Source organism: Athene noctua, chromosome 7 (genome assembly GCF_965140245.1).
Source record: "Athene noctua chromosome 7, bAthNoc1.hap1.1, whole genome shotgun sequence".
Lineage (NCBI taxonomy): Eukaryota > Metazoa > Chordata > Aves > Strigiformes > Strigidae > Athene > Athene noctua.
Genome location: NC_134043.1, coordinates 26,068,681 through 26,088,178, shown reverse-complemented (window position 1 = coordinate 26,088,178; position 19,498 = coordinate 26,068,681). Strand labels below are relative to the sequence as shown.

Genomic DNA, 19,498 nt, shown 5'->3' with positions numbered 1-19,498 from the left:
CCCAAAACATGCAGAGACGGAAGTTTCTACCACAAGCATCTAATTACCTGAAGAGCTGCTTCATGTGCATGTAAAGATGCAACTTAAACAGTTAGTAAACTGGTTATTTTATATAACAAGAAGTTTTGCTGAAAGAACAAGGCATGAAAAGGTAAAGACTAACCTTCTGCACATCTGTCCATCTCTTCAGAGTCCTGCAACCAGGCTGCTACTTTACTCTGACCAGTAGTGCAGGTGGCAGGAAGGCTGTTACTGCAAGGTATAGGAGACTGCCAGGGGAAGCTATTTTGTTGCACCTAAGGCATAATAAAATGTTTAAATTTACTGTAGCTATGTTGCTCGGTCAGTGTAATCACCATTCTACTTCAGACGAAGAAAACAAAACATGCATCATGATTTCAGTGACATATTTGACTGTATCATTCCCCAAGATGCCAGTCTTTCTGAACAGCATGTTGGAGAACCAAAGAACCTCACAAACTAACTGTATCTGCTAAGCATCAGTTAGAAAAGCTGTTTTTTAAGTGGAAAAAATTATCAAACAGTAAAGAGACAGATTTATCCCTGAAGACAAAGGCAAGTGCAAATTGTTTTGGAGATGGTGAATTCTTTGCACGGTCTCTACAGCAGCCCATTAATGAAGGCTGCAGTAAGGCCAAATTAGACAGTCTTTCAGCTGCACACACTCACTTTTTTCTGCTGACCATTGGTTCCCACAGTGGAAATTCCTCTTGGCATTGAAAGCAGAGCCTGCTGAAACTGCCCATGAGCAAGCCCAGCAGGCATGAGTTTTCAACAAAAGAACACTACATACCTTTCCATCTGACACATTAGCAGCTGGTGAAGACTCTGTAGTAGAGGCTGAAGGGAATATATGAAAGCTAGCATCTCTCGGAGATCTCACAATCTCATTCTGACGGTACAACCGGTGGTGGCGTAATTTTGAAACCCACGCATCAAATGAATCCTGAGACTTCACCTGGAAACAAATTCATTATCAAGAAAGCATTCAAAATACTACTTTTCTGCATGTCTTTTTTAGTTTATTTTCACTGTGGAGGAAAAGGAAACAAGTATTTGCACTCCTTCTTACCTTCAGATGATAGATGTGTTCTTCTGTGTCAAGATCTATTCTACGAGCCTTCTTTTTTATAGACATAACTGATAAACCAACATCAATGCTCCCATGGACTTTGCCTTTCTGTATCTAAAATCAAAAAGCAGGGTAAGAAATTGGTAGTTATCATACACTTCTTTACTGAATTTAACAGAAATATATCTGGTGTTGAAATGTTTCCCATTTTATGAACATTTTAATATGAAACCATATTAAGAAAAAAAAAGAAAAAATATTAAGAAATATTTATAGACAGAGAAAACTATCTCACATGAAGTGCTCAGTGCAGAGCTAACTCCAAAGTTAAAGTGTGTTGGTTCACACCAATACACAGCTACAGGTAAGTGAGAAGCAGAGAAAATTAGACAGCACTCAGCTCCCTGCTGCTACTACTTGATAGCTATTGGTATCAGATCTAACTAATTTAATGCTACCCTTTATCTCTCTTGAATACATTGTAATCGCTTCTCTGTCCTATCCACATATCTCAGAACAATCAGCTCTGACTGACATAAAAATTGAAAAATACAGAGTCAGGCTAATCTCTCAAGCACCTTCATTAAAAAACAAATATCTACCATAAGTAATGTAGTTTTTATTTTCATAGAAGAAAAGGTAGAATATACAGATCGCTCTTCATATTCATCAACAACTTTCACGTGTGTGCTGTCATAAATATGCCTAGAGCAAATATGAGATTTAATCACCCTGGCTGGCTGAATTCCAATACAAATTTTAAAATAGTCTTCAACTTTACTTACATCAATTGGTGATTTTGAATATTTCAACATTCCATTATCCAGGACAAAAAACCTCTGGAAAAAAAAAAAAAAAAAAAAGAGCAGATGCAATTTAAACTGTATACAATAATTCATCTGCAAAAGAAAAGGATCACTGTAGCAATTAAGGAATATTCGTGGGTTGGAAAGAGGATAACTACAGTATTGAATATTTTTCTTTCTTGGGTTTTTTGAACAACAATTATATTCTAAGAAAAAAAAAAAACCAGATTCTCTTTTTTCAACATTATGTTTTAGGTTTAACTTAACAAACCTCAATAATGAATTGTATTTTTTCAGTTTTCCAGTCAATTCAATAAACTCTATAATAAAGATACTGTAGGACAAGAGTTATGTATGTTTCTTCATTTTCCTCCTGGTTTTCTTCCCACAGAAGCTGGTCACATTTCAAATTAACCAACTACCTTCCTTATCCAGAAACTGAAAAGTTTTCCCTAGTGCAAGATCTACATCCCAAAAGGAAGACCCACATATGCATGTTCTTGTAGTCTCCTTGATCTCCAGCTGGGAAAAAAAAATGCAGGCTGTGACACTGTTCTACCATCCAAAACTTTGTGCCTCATGGCAGAGCTCCTACTCAGTGAGATAAAGATGAGACTGCAATTTGTGCTGATTATGCCTTTTCTAGCTGTAACCAAGTTAAGACAGTTATTAGTATAAGAGCAAACATTACAGCATTCTCAGCAACATACCCAGGTCATGGGAGGGCTTATGTTTTGGATGTTAGTCACTGATATGGCATGAGCCACTATATCTTCACTGACACAGTTACCAGGACTAGGCTAACCTGACAATGCTCATTTGTGCCACTGCTACATCTTTATTTTGCTGAGTTGCTCTTACAGCTGAGAGCAGAATCCCCTATTTACAACTTGTTTTTCCTGCAATTAAAGTTGCCCTAACTTGTGTGTACCAAACCACTCAAGTTGCATTAAGGACAAGTTAGCATAGACTTTGGCACACAGCATAAAGATATAGCCTAGCAGGAAACCTAGACTTTAAATGAGATTCACTAATTAGGTTTACCACCATGAACTTTCAAAACATGCTAATTAATAGAAACTAATTTGTATTTTTAGAGTCTAACCTAAAGCATTAATCTATGTTGAAAATCTAGAACACAACAAAATATTATTTTTGGAACTGTCAGTGTTTGGAACTGTCAATGTTAGGTAAATGGTTGGACTGGATGATCTTCAAGGTCTTTTCCAACCTAGACGATTCTGTGATTATCCTACACTCTCTAAGCTGTCCAACATGGAAGGGAAGAACAATGTTTTCATGATGTGAACCTGTTAAGTCAACACTATGAGCAGGGTCAGTAGTTAGATGGAAGAAAATATCTTCTGAAGATGGTTCTGGAAATTATGTCAGTCACACAACAGATGGTACCAATATCTTACACAGGGTGAGAAAACAGTGCTTTTCTGGAGACATAACTTCTTGAATAAGATGTCAAAACAACAGGATGGTTTTGGTCCTGTTGTTTTTTAACTAGGTATAGTCATTAATAGACTTCACAAGCACATGATATTAATTTCACATGGCTCTGCCTCTCTAAGTTCCATACCTCTCCAGACTGTCCAGGTCCCTCTGGATGGCACATCCCTTCCCTCCAGCCTGTCGACTGCACCACGCAGCTTAGTGTCATGAGCAAACTTGTCGAGGGTGCACTCAATCCTACTAACCATGTCACCAAAGGAGTGAAACAGCACCAGTCCCAACACCGACCCCTGAGGAACGTCACTCGTCACTTGGACACTGAGCGGTTGACCACAACTCCTAGAGTGCAATCATCCAGCCAATTCCTTATCTGCTGAGTGATCCATCCATCAAATCCAAGTCTCTCCAATTTAGAGACAAGGATGTCATGTGGAAAACAGTGTCAAATGCTTTGCACAAATCCAGGTAGATGATGTCTGTTGCTCTACCCTTATTCACATAACCCCATCAAAGAAAGCCACTAAACTTGTCAGGCATGATTTAACCTTAGTGAAGCCATGTTGGCTGTCAACAGTCACAACCTTATTATCCATGTGTCCTAGCATAGTTTCCTGAAGGATCTGCTCCATGATCTTGCTGGGCAGAGAGATGAGACTGACTGGTCTGTAGTTCCCCAGGTATTTTTTTCCATTTTTAAAAATGTGGGTTATATTTCCCCTTTTCCAGTCAGTGGGAACTTCACCAGATTGCCATGACTTCTCAAATATGATACATAGTGCCTTAGCTACTTCATCCACGAGTTCCCTCAGGACCCATGGATGCATCTCATCAGGTCCTATGGACTTGTGCACCTTCAGGTTCCTTAGATGGTCTCTAACATGATCTTCTCCTACAGTGGGTGGTTGTTCACTCTCCCAGTCCCCTCCTTGGCCTTCTGCACCTTGGGCAGTGTGGCTGGAGCACTTGCCAGTGAAGACTGAGACAAAAACATTGTTGAGTACCGCAGCCTTCTCCGTATCTCAGGTAACCATGTCTCCCATTTCCTTCTGGAGAGGGTCCACATTTTCCCTAGTCTTCATTTTAGCACCAATGTACCTATAAAAGCTTTTCTTGTTGCCCTTGACATCCCTGGCCAGAGTTAATACTATCAGGGCTTTGACCAACCTGATCCCTGGCTGCTTGGACAGTTTCTCTCTATTCCTCCCAGGCTATCTGCTCCACACTCTGTAGGCTGCTTCTTTGTGTTTGAGCTTATCCAGGATTAAACTGTTCATCCATGCAGGACTCTTAGTGTTCCTACCTGACTTCCTCTTTGTCAGGATGCATCACTCCTGAGCTTGGAGGAGGTGATCCTTGAATATTATCCACCTTTCTTGGGCCCCTCTTCCCTCCAGAGCTTTATCCCATGGTACTCTGCCAAGCAGATCCCTGAAGAGGCCAAAGGCTGCTCTCCTGAAGTCCAGGGTAGCGAGCTTGCTGTGCACCCTCCTCACTGCCCTAAGGATCTTGAACTCCACCATTTCACAGTCACTGCAGCCAAGGCTGCCCTTGACCTCCACACTCCCACCAGCCCTCCTTGTTGGTGAGAACAAGACCCAGCACATCACCCCTTCTCATTGCCTCCTCTATTACTTGGAGAAGGAAGTTATCATCAATGCATGCCAGGAACCTCCTGGATTGCTCATGCCCTGCTGTGTTGCCCCTTCAACAGATACTGGGGTGGCTGAAGCCCCCCATGAAGACCAGGGCTTGTGAGTGTGAGGCTGCTCCTATCTGTCTATAGAGGGCCTCATCAGCTCAGTCCTCCTGGTCCGGTGGCCATAGTAGACCCCCACTATAACATTCAGAAAGTAGAAAGAAATTAGAAAAGTGTAATTTATACTAGTATTGACTGCATTTGGATTCAGAACTAAGTTCCACAGTGTTTAGCAAAAAAACAGTGTTAATGCTTTCCCAGAAGAAATGCCATATATAACAAATGGTTTCCTATCCTTTGCAGTAAAACACATTCTGTCCTAGAAAATTATTCTGCTTCAAGTACTCTCAGCTACAAAAAGGTGAGTGTCAATACCACACATCCAATTACTACAAAGGGGGAAAAAAAGTAATTATTATGGTATAAAATACAGACAAATGAGTTTATGAACACCAGGTTTAGGGCTAACAAAAGGTAGAATTATGCATGGAGAAATGTCTCCAAATTAACTAAATAGAAACAGATTTGGGGTCGAGTTTTGGGGTGTTTTGTTTTGTTTTTTTAAATTTAGACATCTAATGGCAAAAATGAGTCCTACTGCATGTCCACACAGAAGACTGCAATCAAGAAGACAAACAAAATTCAGGGACAAAGCTGAGCAAATCTGCCTAGTCAGCATGCCTGAAGGGGAATGCTCTCCATACAAACACCTTGGGTCCATGCAAAAGCTCCTCTGCTATCATGAGGTCCTGTGTACTTCAATGCAAACTCAGTGCAGTCTAAACAGTCCATGGCTACATTTTGCTATAATATACTGGAAAGAATAAAAGGAATATTGATTAAACATCTTAAACTACAAGGCATCTGCTGCATTATTTACAACTTCCAATTGGATTTTGAATACAACATTAGGCAGTAGGCACTGCAATTTGGAAGCCATGAGCTGGTATGCAAACTAATTCTTTACACAATTTGAAGAAAAAGTCATACACCAAAATCCTGGCCATTTATTTGACATGCTAATTTCCTCTAGACAAAAAAATCCCAACATAAAATAATAATCTTTTGAGTGTTTTATGAGGCATTTACCTTGTGCCAACCTTTTAAAGGCCATTTTCTCTTTTTCAGCATGAAACCTTCATGTTTGTCTGGCTTCTGGACATTGGTTTGGCCTATCTTCAGACCCTCTATGATTTCCCAGCTGTCAGGTTCCTGGTAAAAGTATGAAGACACACTGATTAATTAACTGCACACACATGAATAATTGCACTTATATGTAGTAAAAATTTTCCAGTGCAAGACAGAGTAAAGGAGGGCAAGGCTTTTAAACCAGCCTATTTAGGTACCAAACTACATGGTAACTGTATTATGTCTGACTGCATCTCACTCAAAACTACTGAATATTAATATTTTTTTGAAGTTTAACCTTTACCAGGGAACTAAAATGAAGTTGAAGCTTTTAAAAAAGTCTGACACTGTAACTGAACGACAATCTCAGAGTGGGTGTGGACATGCTGTTCACAAGGACTGAATCCCAAAGAAATAAACACATCCAAATATATGAAAACAGGATTAAATTGTGGCTGAGCTAAGTATAAGAAAGGTCAGACCTACTACTGGAGGTAACGGTGTTAAAATGCAGGTGGCTCTGGCCACTTGTTAACTCTACCCAGAAGGCACCTCACAAATTAGCACTGCACTATAAGAACTAGGACTGAAGAGATTTTGCATGTGGGGTATGGGCAGAATCTGCATGTTAAAATGTACCTTTACTCAGAGTATTCCTTCTCTAAAAAAAGATGGGATTGTGAGATGAAATGAGGAGAAATCCATACTGTTAACTCTACGGACATATATTAACAGTGCCCTTTGTGGTATTCCCTCATCATAAAATGTTGTAAATTTTCTGATCTTTGAAGTACAAGCTACATTGATTCAGGATACTCTAATTTTTCCTTAAAATCAGATAAACAAGCAAAAGAGGTTGGTTTGTTGTTGGTTTTGAATGTAGCCAACTTTTGTCTTCAAAAGCATTTTATGACAGTCTCACAGGCTAATTGCACCTTTAGAAATCTGCAAAAGGAAATTAATCTATTTTTTTTAAGATTCCTGTATTCATTCTCACTGTATTAAGAGAAATCTATAGGGAAAGTAACTAATTTTCTATCTACAGAAGAAAACAGGAATAACATCATTTCAGATATGACTAGCTGCATGCCTTTCAGGGAGCCAGTTAACGCATATTTCTTGTACATACCACTTCTTATGCATGACAACTTGTACGACTCAAACCAGAATTATACCATAGTGAACAGCTAAAGAACAATATTTTTAAGGAGAAAAAAGTCAGCTTTAATTTCTGTTCTCTTGCTACTACTGTAATCAACAAAATTCTATACCAATTTAAAAATCTACTGCCTGCTCGTTGAGATTCTATCTTACTAATGTATCCTGAAAAGTTGTAAACTTGCATTTTCTCAGCTGATCTGTCACAACTCCCAGCGATGTTATGAAAAGTTACCGAGAGAATGGAGGTCATACAGCATCAAATGAAGGTCATACAGCATCAAAGCATTTAAAGGAGGAAAAAAAAATCATCTCCCCCATTTCCCACAAAACGGTTCAAAGCCAAGCACTGCAACTCTTTTGTAACACCTTCAAGTTAATTACAAAGCCGTGATAATGTTACTATTATAAAAATATTATTTCAAAAGTAACAGCAAATTTCAAATCTACAATTTTCAATAAGGTCTTGTTATTCTGAGAAGGATGAAAAGGTCTATCCCAAATAATACATACTGTAGTAAATTCTAATAGAAATGTTTACTCAGTTTAGTTTTCCCTTCAAAACTACATACTAGAACTATCCCACTGCCTGTAAATGCCATGCTCAAAAAACACATTTTCTACTTCCCTGTCTTTTGCTTGGATATTCTGTTTCCACTATTGTAGAGGGAAGTACGTATGCATTATTTTTTCCCTACAAAGAAGCCCTTGGCACTTGAGGGGGGCAAATTAAACTATGAGTCCCCTGGGGCGAGCAGAGAATCTCTCTCCACAACTCTGCCAACAGATTCTTCATCATATTGATTTCTCCTTTAGAAGATCAGCTGCAGGCATAAGTCTTTTATCTACTAGATAACATCAGTATTGATTACTTCTAAACTAGAAATCACACAATATCATATAGCTCTTCATTTAAACAAAAGGCCTGATACAGAAGGACAAAATGAGCAATTATTCAGTGCAATGTGGATACCTGTCTTCGGCTGCACCGGTGCTACAAGCTGTTCTTAAAACCATTCTAACAGTCTTAACTATGCTGAATCCCACGGGTTTGGTGTGATGAGATACGCCCAATACAAAGGACATAATGCAAGAGCAGCCAGAAACAGATGAAAACCAGAGTGAAAGTGATATGCTTGAAGGGTTGTCATCCAGTGCCGATTCTCAAGTACAGCATTAGTTCTTGAGGACTTCTGTGATTCCCTACATACTACACAAGAAACAGCTCTGCACAAAGCAGCAGGACCAGGGTAACACAAGCACAACTTACAGTCCCTGGGTCTGCATATGCCCTAGGTATTAGGAGTGAGTGAGCCACTACCAACAACTTTCTGAACCTATTCTTTTTGTCTGCAAAGTATCTCTTTTTCAGATAAAGCAGAATGAACCATTTAATTTTCCCTGGATGAACAGAATGTTTCCTTTTAAATTTGTTTTATTAGTTCTGTTTCAGAACTTACATTTAATTTCAGATTTTTCTTTTCCACCAAATATTCCATCACAGCATCCTCACCTTTTCAGTAATAATCTTACTTTTTCATATGAAGTATCTTAAAATGAAACCTTCTTTATGCAGAATTAGATTTACTTGGAATCACTTATTCTAAAACTGAGGAATTCAGCCAGGAAGAAGTTGATTCTATCCATTTCTCTGCCTCAGGAAAGAAGGTCTCAGCAAGAGATTTTAAATTTCAAATTTAAGAAACTACTCACAAGGAATGTCATTAGGACATATCTTTTAAATTAGTATAATTATTTATTAGCAGCACTTTCGGACTTGGATGTGATTTGCTCTACCTTAACAAGAGGATTGGCCTAGATCATTTCTCAAAGTCCCTTCTAGCCCTATGCTCCGAGATTGTAAAATTTGCTCCTGGGGGCCATACACACACAAAACCCCCCAAAACAGACCATCACCACCACAATCCTTAATTTTGTTAATATAACATCTACTAAAGATTACCAGCCCCTCTGACACCTCAGCTGGGGAACAGGAAGCTCCAGAGCAGACTCACAATATACTCAACGATAGAATCGTACAAAACAATATCCCAAAGTTGTTAGTCAAACTGCTTTGTAACTACAGAACTTGGATTACAGCCCATGCTTTGGCTTACCTTGGATAGAGAGATAGGGTCACTTTCAAGGAACTGCTTGCTTAAAGAAGGGTCTGTGCTTCCCGAAGAAGCCTTCCGCTCCAAAATATGAACACTCTTAAAAAAGAAAAACAAACAAACAAACCCATCCCACACAAGTAATTAAAGAGAACAACTTATCATGCAGCGTTACTTTTTGTAATACATATTAAGTTATGAATGACTGATCATTACACTCCCTATATAAAGTATCAGCGTCACGGCTGATATACCACATACCACCCATGCATAACGTAACTGCACAAATAGTTTTTCTTCTGAGACAACACACCTCTCTTTCCTTCCTCTCTGTCCAGGAATAGAGTTAATTTTCTAAAGAAGCTGGGAGTAGGCACAGCCATGACAGTGACCCAAACTAGCCAAGAGGATATTCCACACCATATGACTCATGCTCAGTGTATAATGGGGGGAGCTGGCTGAGGGGAGGAATGAATGCAGCTCTGGAATGGGCTGAGCACTGGATTCCAGGTGGTGAGCAATTGCACTGTGCATCACTCACTTTATATATTTTTTTAATTAGTATTGTTATTATTTCTTCTCTTCTTGTGTTGTCCTATTAAACTGTCCTTATCTCAGCCCCTGAGGATTTAACTTTTTCTTTCATTTCTCCTCACCAACCCACCATGGGGATTGGGCGAAGGAGTCAGCAAGTAGCTGCATGCTGCTTAGTTGCTGGCAGGGCTTAAGCCACAACACTCTCTTTCTATTATTGTTTGTTAAACTAAATTACTCTTCAGTCTAGAAACCACTGGGAACTAAAAAAAGCCAGGAAAGAAGTAATGCAGTTTTTAGCTACAGAGGTGCAAATAGTTCCCAGGAAGACAAGACCTATTACGTTTTCTGCTAAGATACAAGTTAGTGAGTATACTTACCATACAGTCAGCACTGTCCTACATTCACTTCCAAAGCAAACCATTGCACATAAGATATTACTGCCTCTAACATACTCATTATCACACCTTAGCATTTTCTTATTGACTTCTCAACTCAGGTGAAGTGACTCATTATGTGAGTGCTTTTAAAAGCTGGCTGAACATGAGCCAGCAGTGTGCTCAGGTGGCCAAGAAGGCCAATGGCATCCTGGCTTGTATCAGGATTAGTGTGGCCAGCAGGGACAGGGAGAGGATCCTGCCCCTCTACTTGGCACTGGTGAGGCCGCACCTTGAATACTGTGTTCAGTTTTGGGCCCCTCACTACAAAAATGACATAGAGTTACTCGAACATGTCCAGAGAAGGGCTACAAAGCTGGTGCAGGGTCTGGAACACATGTGCTATGAGGAGCGGCTGAGGGAACTGGGGGTGTTTAGTCTGGAGAAGAGGAGGCTGAGGGGAGACCTCATCGCCCTCTACAGCTACCTGAAAGGAGGGTGCAGAGAGCTGGGGATGAGCCTCTTTATCTTAGTAGAAAGAGACAGGACAAGAGGGAATGGCCTCAAGATGCGTCAGGGAAAGTTCAGACTACATATTAGGAAGCATTTCTTTACAGAAGGGGTTGTTAGGGGTTGAAATGGGCTGCCCAGGGAGGTGGTGGAGTCCCCATCCCTGGAGGTGTTCAAGAGTAGGGTCAATTTAGAACTTAAGGATAGGCTGTAGGTGGGAACTGTGCTAGGAGAACGGTTGGACTAGATGGTCTCCAGGGTCCTTTCCAACCTGGATGATTCTGTGATTCTGTAATAGATTACAGGTGTTCACAAGATCAGTTACTAGGTCTCATCTGATAGGCTTGCTGGTGAACATTTATGGAACACAATGATTTCAAACCATTACAGCTGGTTTTATGTATGACCATATTATAAAAATTTGTATCTTCAAAGCATGGTTCAAAACTGAAATACATAATGTCACAACTAGCCTTGAAAGAAACTGCTATTCTTAAAAGAAATCTAAAAAATGTCTTTCCATTTTCCAGAAACATTTCACTAATATTTTGTAAAAGAAAAAGCATTTTTTCTACAGGAGAAAATAACCACATTCTGCCTGCTTGGATTTGCATTTTGTTCTCTGCTGAAATTTTGCTACTTCTCATTCTTTGGTAAGAATTCTACCACAACAGGTCAGTAGTATCTCTCTGGCATGAAGCAAAACTATTGCATTTCCAGAACACGTAACATAATGACAAACTTGTAATTGCAGTTACCCTCTGAGAAGGGTAAGTTTTTCTCAAATGAAAATGACAATTAAATTTTGTTCACAATTGAGCTTCTTTACATTCACTGAAGAAGAAATTACTCAGGTACAAGTGACAGCAGAAGCAATCAGAGAATATAATACATGCAAAAAGCAGAGTAAATATTATTGTTTATACAGATAACTAAGTACATATGGACCATAACGAAACAAAATTAAAATAATCACAGCTATTTATATAAATGCACATATAACACAGACCACATCTAGCTGCAGAGCAACGCACAGACCTTCATTGTTCTCTTTCAGTTTGCCACTGTGAATGGGAATAGGAAAATATGGGAATTGTCTCTGTTGTCGGTGGAGATTAATAAACATCCCTGCCACTATGCAACAATAATCGGCTTTTATTTTCAGTTATTTCAATTTCACTTTACAGTGAAGAATGTGGAAAAGCAGCAGTATTATGTTACCTGCCACATTCCCCAGGGCCAACCAGCAAGAGCTTTGTCATCTATGCTTTGAAATCTTCTGCTTTACTGAAGGCCCATCTTATTCCTTAGCCCAATGTCTATTACTAGCCAATGAGAAAAACATCTGTATTTATGTAGCACAGGTTCCTACATTACCTGACAAATAATTTAATACGCATGTTTGAGCTGAGCACCACAAAGTTACTAACGATAAACTATAGTAAAGTTTTCTCATTGAATAGATGAAATGCTGCTTATGCACACACTATCACATTTAAACAATATAAAAAAAAAAAATCCTAAATCTGTTTCTCTAAGGAAGATTAAAATGTTGCTTGATTAGCATAATCAGGACGATTCTCAACTTTCTGCCAGTTTTGTTTGGCAGGCAGGAATCCCTCCATCTTGAGATGGAGCAATGCCCAACACAGATGTTCTGAAGGTCTCATATGCAGCAGCCGGTATAGTTTGTTGTTATATAACTGCAGTTTAGAATTGTACAATATTTAGAGTGGAGTAACCCAACAGTCCTTGGCTTGCCAGATTTCCTGTGACATTTTCAGTCGCATGATTTTAAGGCGAGGGGGTTTTATGCCTTTTTTTTTTTTTTAATCAGCCCTCAGTCATTACAGTTCCACTTCAGTTGAGAAATACATTATTAGCTAACAGCACTTTAATGAATGCTGACTTATTCAAGTATTCATTTGGAAATAAGAAAATGAACACTTTTAAAATCAAATTGCCTTCTTTACATTCCTTACTTCAAGAAGTGTTGTCTTGTCTGTAAATGTCTGCTTTCCAATTCTTTTCTGTCATGACCACCATTAAAATGACACAAAATCATTTTTTTAAATTTATGATATGTCTCTAGCATAATATTAAGAGACATTACTTGGTGCAAAATGTTTTCCATTAATGTATGTTATTTTTCTGCAAAATTACAGTTAGAAATTACACAATTAAACATTTTGAAAGCAGTTCTTTTTATAATGCAAGAGGTTAGTTATTCAGCATCACAGAAATAAAAATTATATCGATCTTGAAGCTATTATCAAGGCTTTTTTTTGTTTTAATAAGAGAAATAGAGTTGGTAAAGGAAGCAGATAAAAAAAAATCTGATAAGAAAAGGAAGAAAGAGACAGATCAATACAGCTTCTGGGTTTTCTTTATATGAACAGAAAAATGAATAATCCATTAATCTAGGCATATCAATCAGCCTGGTACTCTCACTCCTCTCATTCCAAGAATACAGGCAGACAAAATCAACTTCTGCTTTGCTCTGTTCCAGATTTCCATCATGCTTCAGGATTACCTGTGTGCTATAGCTGGCTTGTCCTGGAGAAAAACGCCAGCACCATCAAATTCTGGGTGCTCTTGGAAATTAATTCAACAAGATTTCACATTCAACTGAAATTGCTCTGTAACTGCATCACTAAATCTTAGTCCTAAATACAATCCTTCCTTCAATTTTGAGATTATTTACAACGTACATTATATATTGAGCACACTTTCCCCCAAAATGCCCCTAACAAGCCTACACGTGGGGAATAGAAATGCTGTTTTGGTCCTGTATTTATTAATGTTTTTACAATATCTTTCTATATATCTCACCAGCTTCATTTCTCAGTTAAGAGTTCAGTGACGCATTCACCTTGTCCACCAGAACAAACACTAGCACATGGAGCATCTGGTCTCCACCAGGCCAAAGGCTGAAGACCCTAACATCTTTTAACTGAATGAGACTTCCCATTAAAAGAAAAGACATTCAACTGTTTTCAAAGGGAAGGCAAGTTAAAAAAAAAAGAGGTACTGGGTAAGTAGAGATAGGAAATCTAGTGAAGGACAAGTCTGGCATTCATGCCTCCCTTTGTGCTTTGCTGCTTAATTACTTAATGGAATTTAATTATGTTTAACGCAATGATTTCTCTCTAATTTATGACTTATTCATTTTCAAGACAAAGACAAGGTAGTGAGGAATTTATCACTCACACTGGACTCAAACCCTCTTTAGTTCAGAAATGTGCACAACATGTGGCTAACAGTTAATTAACAAAAAAGAATTGTGGGTCATTTGGTTTGCTTACAGCATTCAATGGTCTTAAACACCCATAACCATGGAGCCTAGACATACAGTGTTCTAACTGTAGGTTAAAACAGAGCTTTTCTCTCTGGGTTGTTTGTGTTGGTTTATGTGATCCAAAGGACTAACTAGTGCATCTTTTCTTACCTGCTATTCACTGGCATTACTTGCAACCTAGCTACCCCTGCACAAACTTGTTTTCTTATTTTAATTCTGTTTAGCATGAAATCCAATGCCTAATCACCTTCTCAAAACTATAAGCATAGTATGGTCCTATTCTCATCTGGGCTATCTAACAAAGGAACTTAACAATACTTTATGAATAGCACATCTAGTTAATCTTTTTTTTCTTCTTCTTGTAGCACATGCTTGTCTTGTACAGAAAGACCGTTTTCTTTTTGCAACATTTTTACTGAAAGATAAGTATATCTAAGCAGCAGTTTTGTAGCATATTAATAACATATGGGTATGTATGTCTACTTCTTCCCTGGGATACGTAAAATAAATGTTACAGAAATGTGAAGGATTTGTTAGCTCAGGTGCTCTCTGTCAGCCCTTTCTGGAACTCCAGCTTTATATTGTACGTAGCACTTCACATCAAGGCTTCTAGGCTCTGGAAGCAAAGAAGCCTTTATTTTTCATGGTACTTTTTGACAAGTTCTGAAGATAAATAAGCTCTTTCTCCTCTGAATAGCTTCTTGAATGGAAGTATTAGCACAACTGGATAAAGCAGAAAAGAGTTATCATTGTAACAGAAACCTTCTCCTTGCCAGAGCAATGGTTTGCAATGACTACCAAGTCATAGTCTGAGTCTTTAACGACAATCTTCTCCTTTGACACTTTAGATTTTGACACACTTATCTCAAAATAGAGCAAACAAACTGACAACATCTGACAGAGATAATTCAAATGTTTGCTAATGATACAAAGTATTTTTATGACTATTGAATAATCATAATCAAAAGGACTGATTTTTTGCTAAATAGTCTAGTGATTCATTTTAATAGTGATGATGTCGGGTTTTTTTAAAAAAAGAAGGAAAAATAAAATTAAAGACACAAAAAAAACCCATTCCATGAGATGTTAATTTGCTAACTAACGCAAGCATTCTAGACATGTTGAATGGCCTTCTTCAGAAAATATATGCTGCTTTCACTCTAATGCATGGTTGCAAGGGAGTCTAAATTAACACAAATCATAGACAAAAAAAAAAAGCGCCTTTTTTTTTCCTGGGGCTCTGTTTCACATCTTTGTGCAAGCTACCCACTTATAGTTTCTCAGTATACTTTAAACTTTAATATATATAGTACAAAAATACAGGAGCTAGGAAAAAAGAGGTTTTGAAAAACTTTTAATATTTTTTTTTTTTCATGAACTTTATTTCTACTGGGGAAAAAAAAAAACGTTTGGATGTAACAGCTTCATCTTCAATTCCAGGATAAAGTATTTAATAAAGAAAAAGAAATATCAGAACAGCAAATAGCTTTACTAAGTCAAACATTTATTCTGCCTAATACATTTGTATGTCTTGAATGGGGATAATTCCAATCACGCATAAGTGTCTTGAAAACAGAAGCCTTCATATCACACCTGCCATCATCCTCCCTCTTCTTTTCACTTTTGTGTCTTTTCTGTCCACTGAGGAAATGAAAGGAAGCTCATGCTTCTTTTTCTTCCCCCCTCATTTGTTTCCAAGAAATCCTAACTGACACTTCGGAAGTGTTGCACTTCTTCTCTATGAATTCATGTATGTGTCTGTGTGTACACACATTCCTCACAGATCCCAGACAGCCCATTTTGGGTCGAATTGCAGTTAGAAAATATTATGATATTTATGATATTATGCATATTATGATAATATTAATCAGTGTTTGAGGATTCTTGAATTATATGAATATTCATTTTTTTAAAAAATACAAGCCAACCTTTTAGTTTATGTTCTCAAGGAAAGTAAAACATGCTTATGTAGGTATGAACATGAATGCATGGCAGAGGAGAAAAGATGAGATGGGAGGAATGCAACTGTGACCATATTCTGAAAACACCACTTTACATTATCTGTTATAATTTGCATGGGTCATTAAGCTTTTATGTGAGCAATTTCCCGAGTTTTGTAATAGAAGATAGCTACATACACCACTTCTAATCAAACTGACACAGTTTAAAATAAGAAATCTTTCTTCATAGCACATATTTGCACTTCAGCATTCTCCATGCAGTATGTAAAGCATTCCTAGAGGTAAGAGAACTCAGATAGCAATGTTTATGAAGCTCAGAGAATATGTACACATGGCCCCATGGGCCAGCTTGGCACGCACACTATTACTGTCAAGAACTCAATCAAGTCTCCTGTACAACCTTTTTTTTTTCTCACAGGTCTTTCAGACATCGTACTGGCTTGCCTTATAGACCAAGCTATCTGTCTCTCCTTGACTGCTCCAGACCATTTTATTTCTTCAAGAGCTTTAAGGACAAGTCTTTCTTAGAAAGAGGCAGTTTCTCCCCCTATTAATCAGGGGTAATCTCCCCCTATTTAGAGATCTTGTCTCGAAACCACTATAGGTATTACCAAGGTCGGAGGCATTCATGATCCAAATATCTATTGATTGGAGTGGGCCCATCCAGTGCACATGCACACTTCTAGTCACCACGTATCTATAGTGTAAATTCTAGACAGAAATACAGGCACAAGATGAGGGACATCTGCTGCATGCCTGCAGGCTGGCTTCACAAAATACAGGCAGTGATCCTGATGCATCCAACCTGAACTGGGCTCCTGGGTGTGTGTTGCTGCCAATGCATGCCAGCAGCCCTAACCCCAAGGACTCCCAGTGCCAGAGGAGGAATGCCTCATACCTTCAATGTACCCATGGGCATCAGTGCGCAGAAGGAGCCTGCCTCACTCCTGGGGTCAATCTGTATCAGTTCCCTCCAAGTCTTACGCAGCTTCCTACCCATCCCTGGACAAATCCTTAGTCCAGAGAGCTTTCCTCTGAAAGTCCTTACCTTCTCCTGAAGGTCTGACTGTGCCACACGTAGATGTTCACTCATCATCTAGTTCACTGTTATCCACTTGAGTGATGAAAAGAAATCTAACAGGCCTGAGATTTATGATTTCATTTAAGACAAGTGCTATGGCATTGAATTTAATGTTACATTCATATGTGTGTCCTACGGCTTCTTAAGTTACTCTGTTAAGAGTTTCAGACTTTTTTTCAGATACTGAAGTAAGACCCACTACCTCCTGAACCTAAGCAACATTTTCAGACTCTTAAAGACACAGAATTATCAAAAAAAATATTGGAGTAGGAGGAGGTAACCAATTTAAAGAATAATTGCATGCATTTATTAACAATTTTGTCACTTCACTCTTTGGCTCCCTCAGAATATTTGCTTGCTCCAGTGAGTTGTTGCCTTTAAAGTACTTATTTAACACTTCCTTCTCTAATGCTGCTTCAACTGTATTAAGTAAAGAGAGTTAATTAGGAAAGAGAGCAAAAGAGAATTATATCACTGTAAGAACAGTACTTGGCATTTAGTAGCATCTTCAGTTTGAAACTCTCAGAGAGATTAATAATTATTATTGAAATAATTCTCACAAACTGAGAAGTAAATATGTTCTTAAGTTTATGCTTTTCTACAGAGCAAAGGCTCCATGGTCTCAGGTCTGTACCTTAACCACTAGACAACTGTCCATCCTCACCTTCCTTTCTTTTAAAGTCATAGAGATAGAAACAAGTGAAACTTCCAGCTAACTACCAAGAATTTTTTCCCAGACGTCACATCAGGCTGTCAACAGTGAGTGAGCGTGCAGGTTGCTATTCAATTTAAGAACAAAGAAGGGATATAAATGTCCTCATATTTCTCTTCCACATGGAATATATTACATTATATTATATTATACTGCAGTCTTGTATGAGCAACACTCTCTAAGGCACACTGGACAGATAGGTTGGCATGGTAAAAATTCAATCGATTATACTGTCATTGTTTACGAGGCAGAAATCTATAATGAAACCACAAAAGCATCCTTGATGCTGTGTCACTGATTGTAACTGGACATAAACAAAGAGAAAGTTCACTTTGAGGTATCTCAATATATTAAAACAAAAAAATTAAACTACATGAGCATGAACACTCCCATCTATCCCTTCACAAACCCTCACACATCTAAGTGTTCTCAGTCTCACAGAAAAAGCACCAAAAATGCTAAATAGGACAATTAAAAGAGAGAGACTCTTCCAAAGGACTTGAATTTCTGGCAGGTAAGATAGATCCGTGTATATGATGGACCTTACCCTGCCAACCTGGCCTACCAAGGGAAAAGCACTAGTGGCTGCTGCTATACAACTGCTCCTGCCATGAGCCTTCCCACTGCCACTGCTCTGTTACTCTCTGTTGAGCTGCCAGGAAAGGCGTAGCAGCAACCCAAGCCAAAGCAAGAGCAACAGCAGGTCTCTCATTTTAAGCCTCGGCATTTTGCATTAAGTAGCTTCAGTCTCAAATACTTGACCACTTTTCTGTGGGACAGATAAAAAGTGAATCTGCTATTGCTTAGAATAACCACACAGGAAGAGCTTCTTAAACATCAAGCAGTTACAATGAGAGATTGTGACTTTTTTTTTCCCTTCTACACATCAACCAGCTCTCCCAGATACTCCTGATCACAAAAAAAAAGCGCCTCTCCCCTCGCTTTCCTTCTCTCTACTCTGCCCTTACTTTTCCAGCCAGTTGTTCTCCCCATAAACCAGTCCTTGCTTTTTACTTTCATGTCCTACAACCTTAAGGAAACATTTGGCCTACCCCATTCTCTCTACCCTACTCATTTCTTTAACCTTTATTTCCTGATCAAGAGTTTCACTCTCTAAATTAAGTACCTTTTGCTTTCTGCACTGCACAGCTGAGCACTTCACCCCTGGCACTTCTTTCTTCGCCCTCCTGCACCACCCTCTTGCTGTGGCATGCAAACTGCCCATGTGAACTAAGCTTCACAGAACCTGATGGTCCCTTGAGTACACCCATGAAAAATTTGCAGCTTATTATCTCCTGGGAAAAACTCGATGGCAGTTTTCTTAGCCAAGGAACTTCCCTTCATAATTCTGCTTTTACTCTTCTTAATGTTAGCTGAAAACATGAAACTCCAGCATTGACACAGAACCCATGTTATTTTCTTATTATGCATATCTCTTCCTATTTTGCTTTATCATTAGTTGATGAGAGAGACAACAGATAAGTCAACTCTCTCTTTTTCTCCTCCCAGTCTATGGCCATCTCATCTAATCGGCACTTTATGCTATCAACTGCCTTTTATTATGTGCTT

The 19,498-nt window shown here is 38.6% G+C and overlaps 1 protein-coding gene across 5 annotated transcripts in view; it reads right to left on the bottom strand.

Annotated features, from left to right (window-relative positions):
• Positions 1–19,498, bottom strand: part of OSBPL6 (oxysterol binding protein like 6) — a 105,423-nt gene that overhangs the window by 31,784 nt on the left and 54,141 nt on the right. For all 5 annotated transcript variants that reach the window (XM_074911571.1, XM_074911574.1, XM_074911572.1 and 2 more), the window contains exons 3-8: positions 9,460–9,555; positions 6,146–6,268; positions 1,879–1,932; positions 1,094–1,207; positions 815–979; positions 164–296 (exon numbers count right to left, since the gene is read on the bottom strand). In XM_074911571.1, the coding sequence (XP_074767672.1) occupies positions 164–296; positions 815–979; positions 1,094–1,207; positions 1,879–1,932; positions 6,146–6,268; positions 9,460–9,555 (685 nt within the window). The remainder of the gene's footprint in view (positions 1–163; positions 297–814; positions 980–1,093; positions 1,208–1,878; positions 1,933–6,145; positions 6,269–9,459; positions 9,556–19,498) is intronic.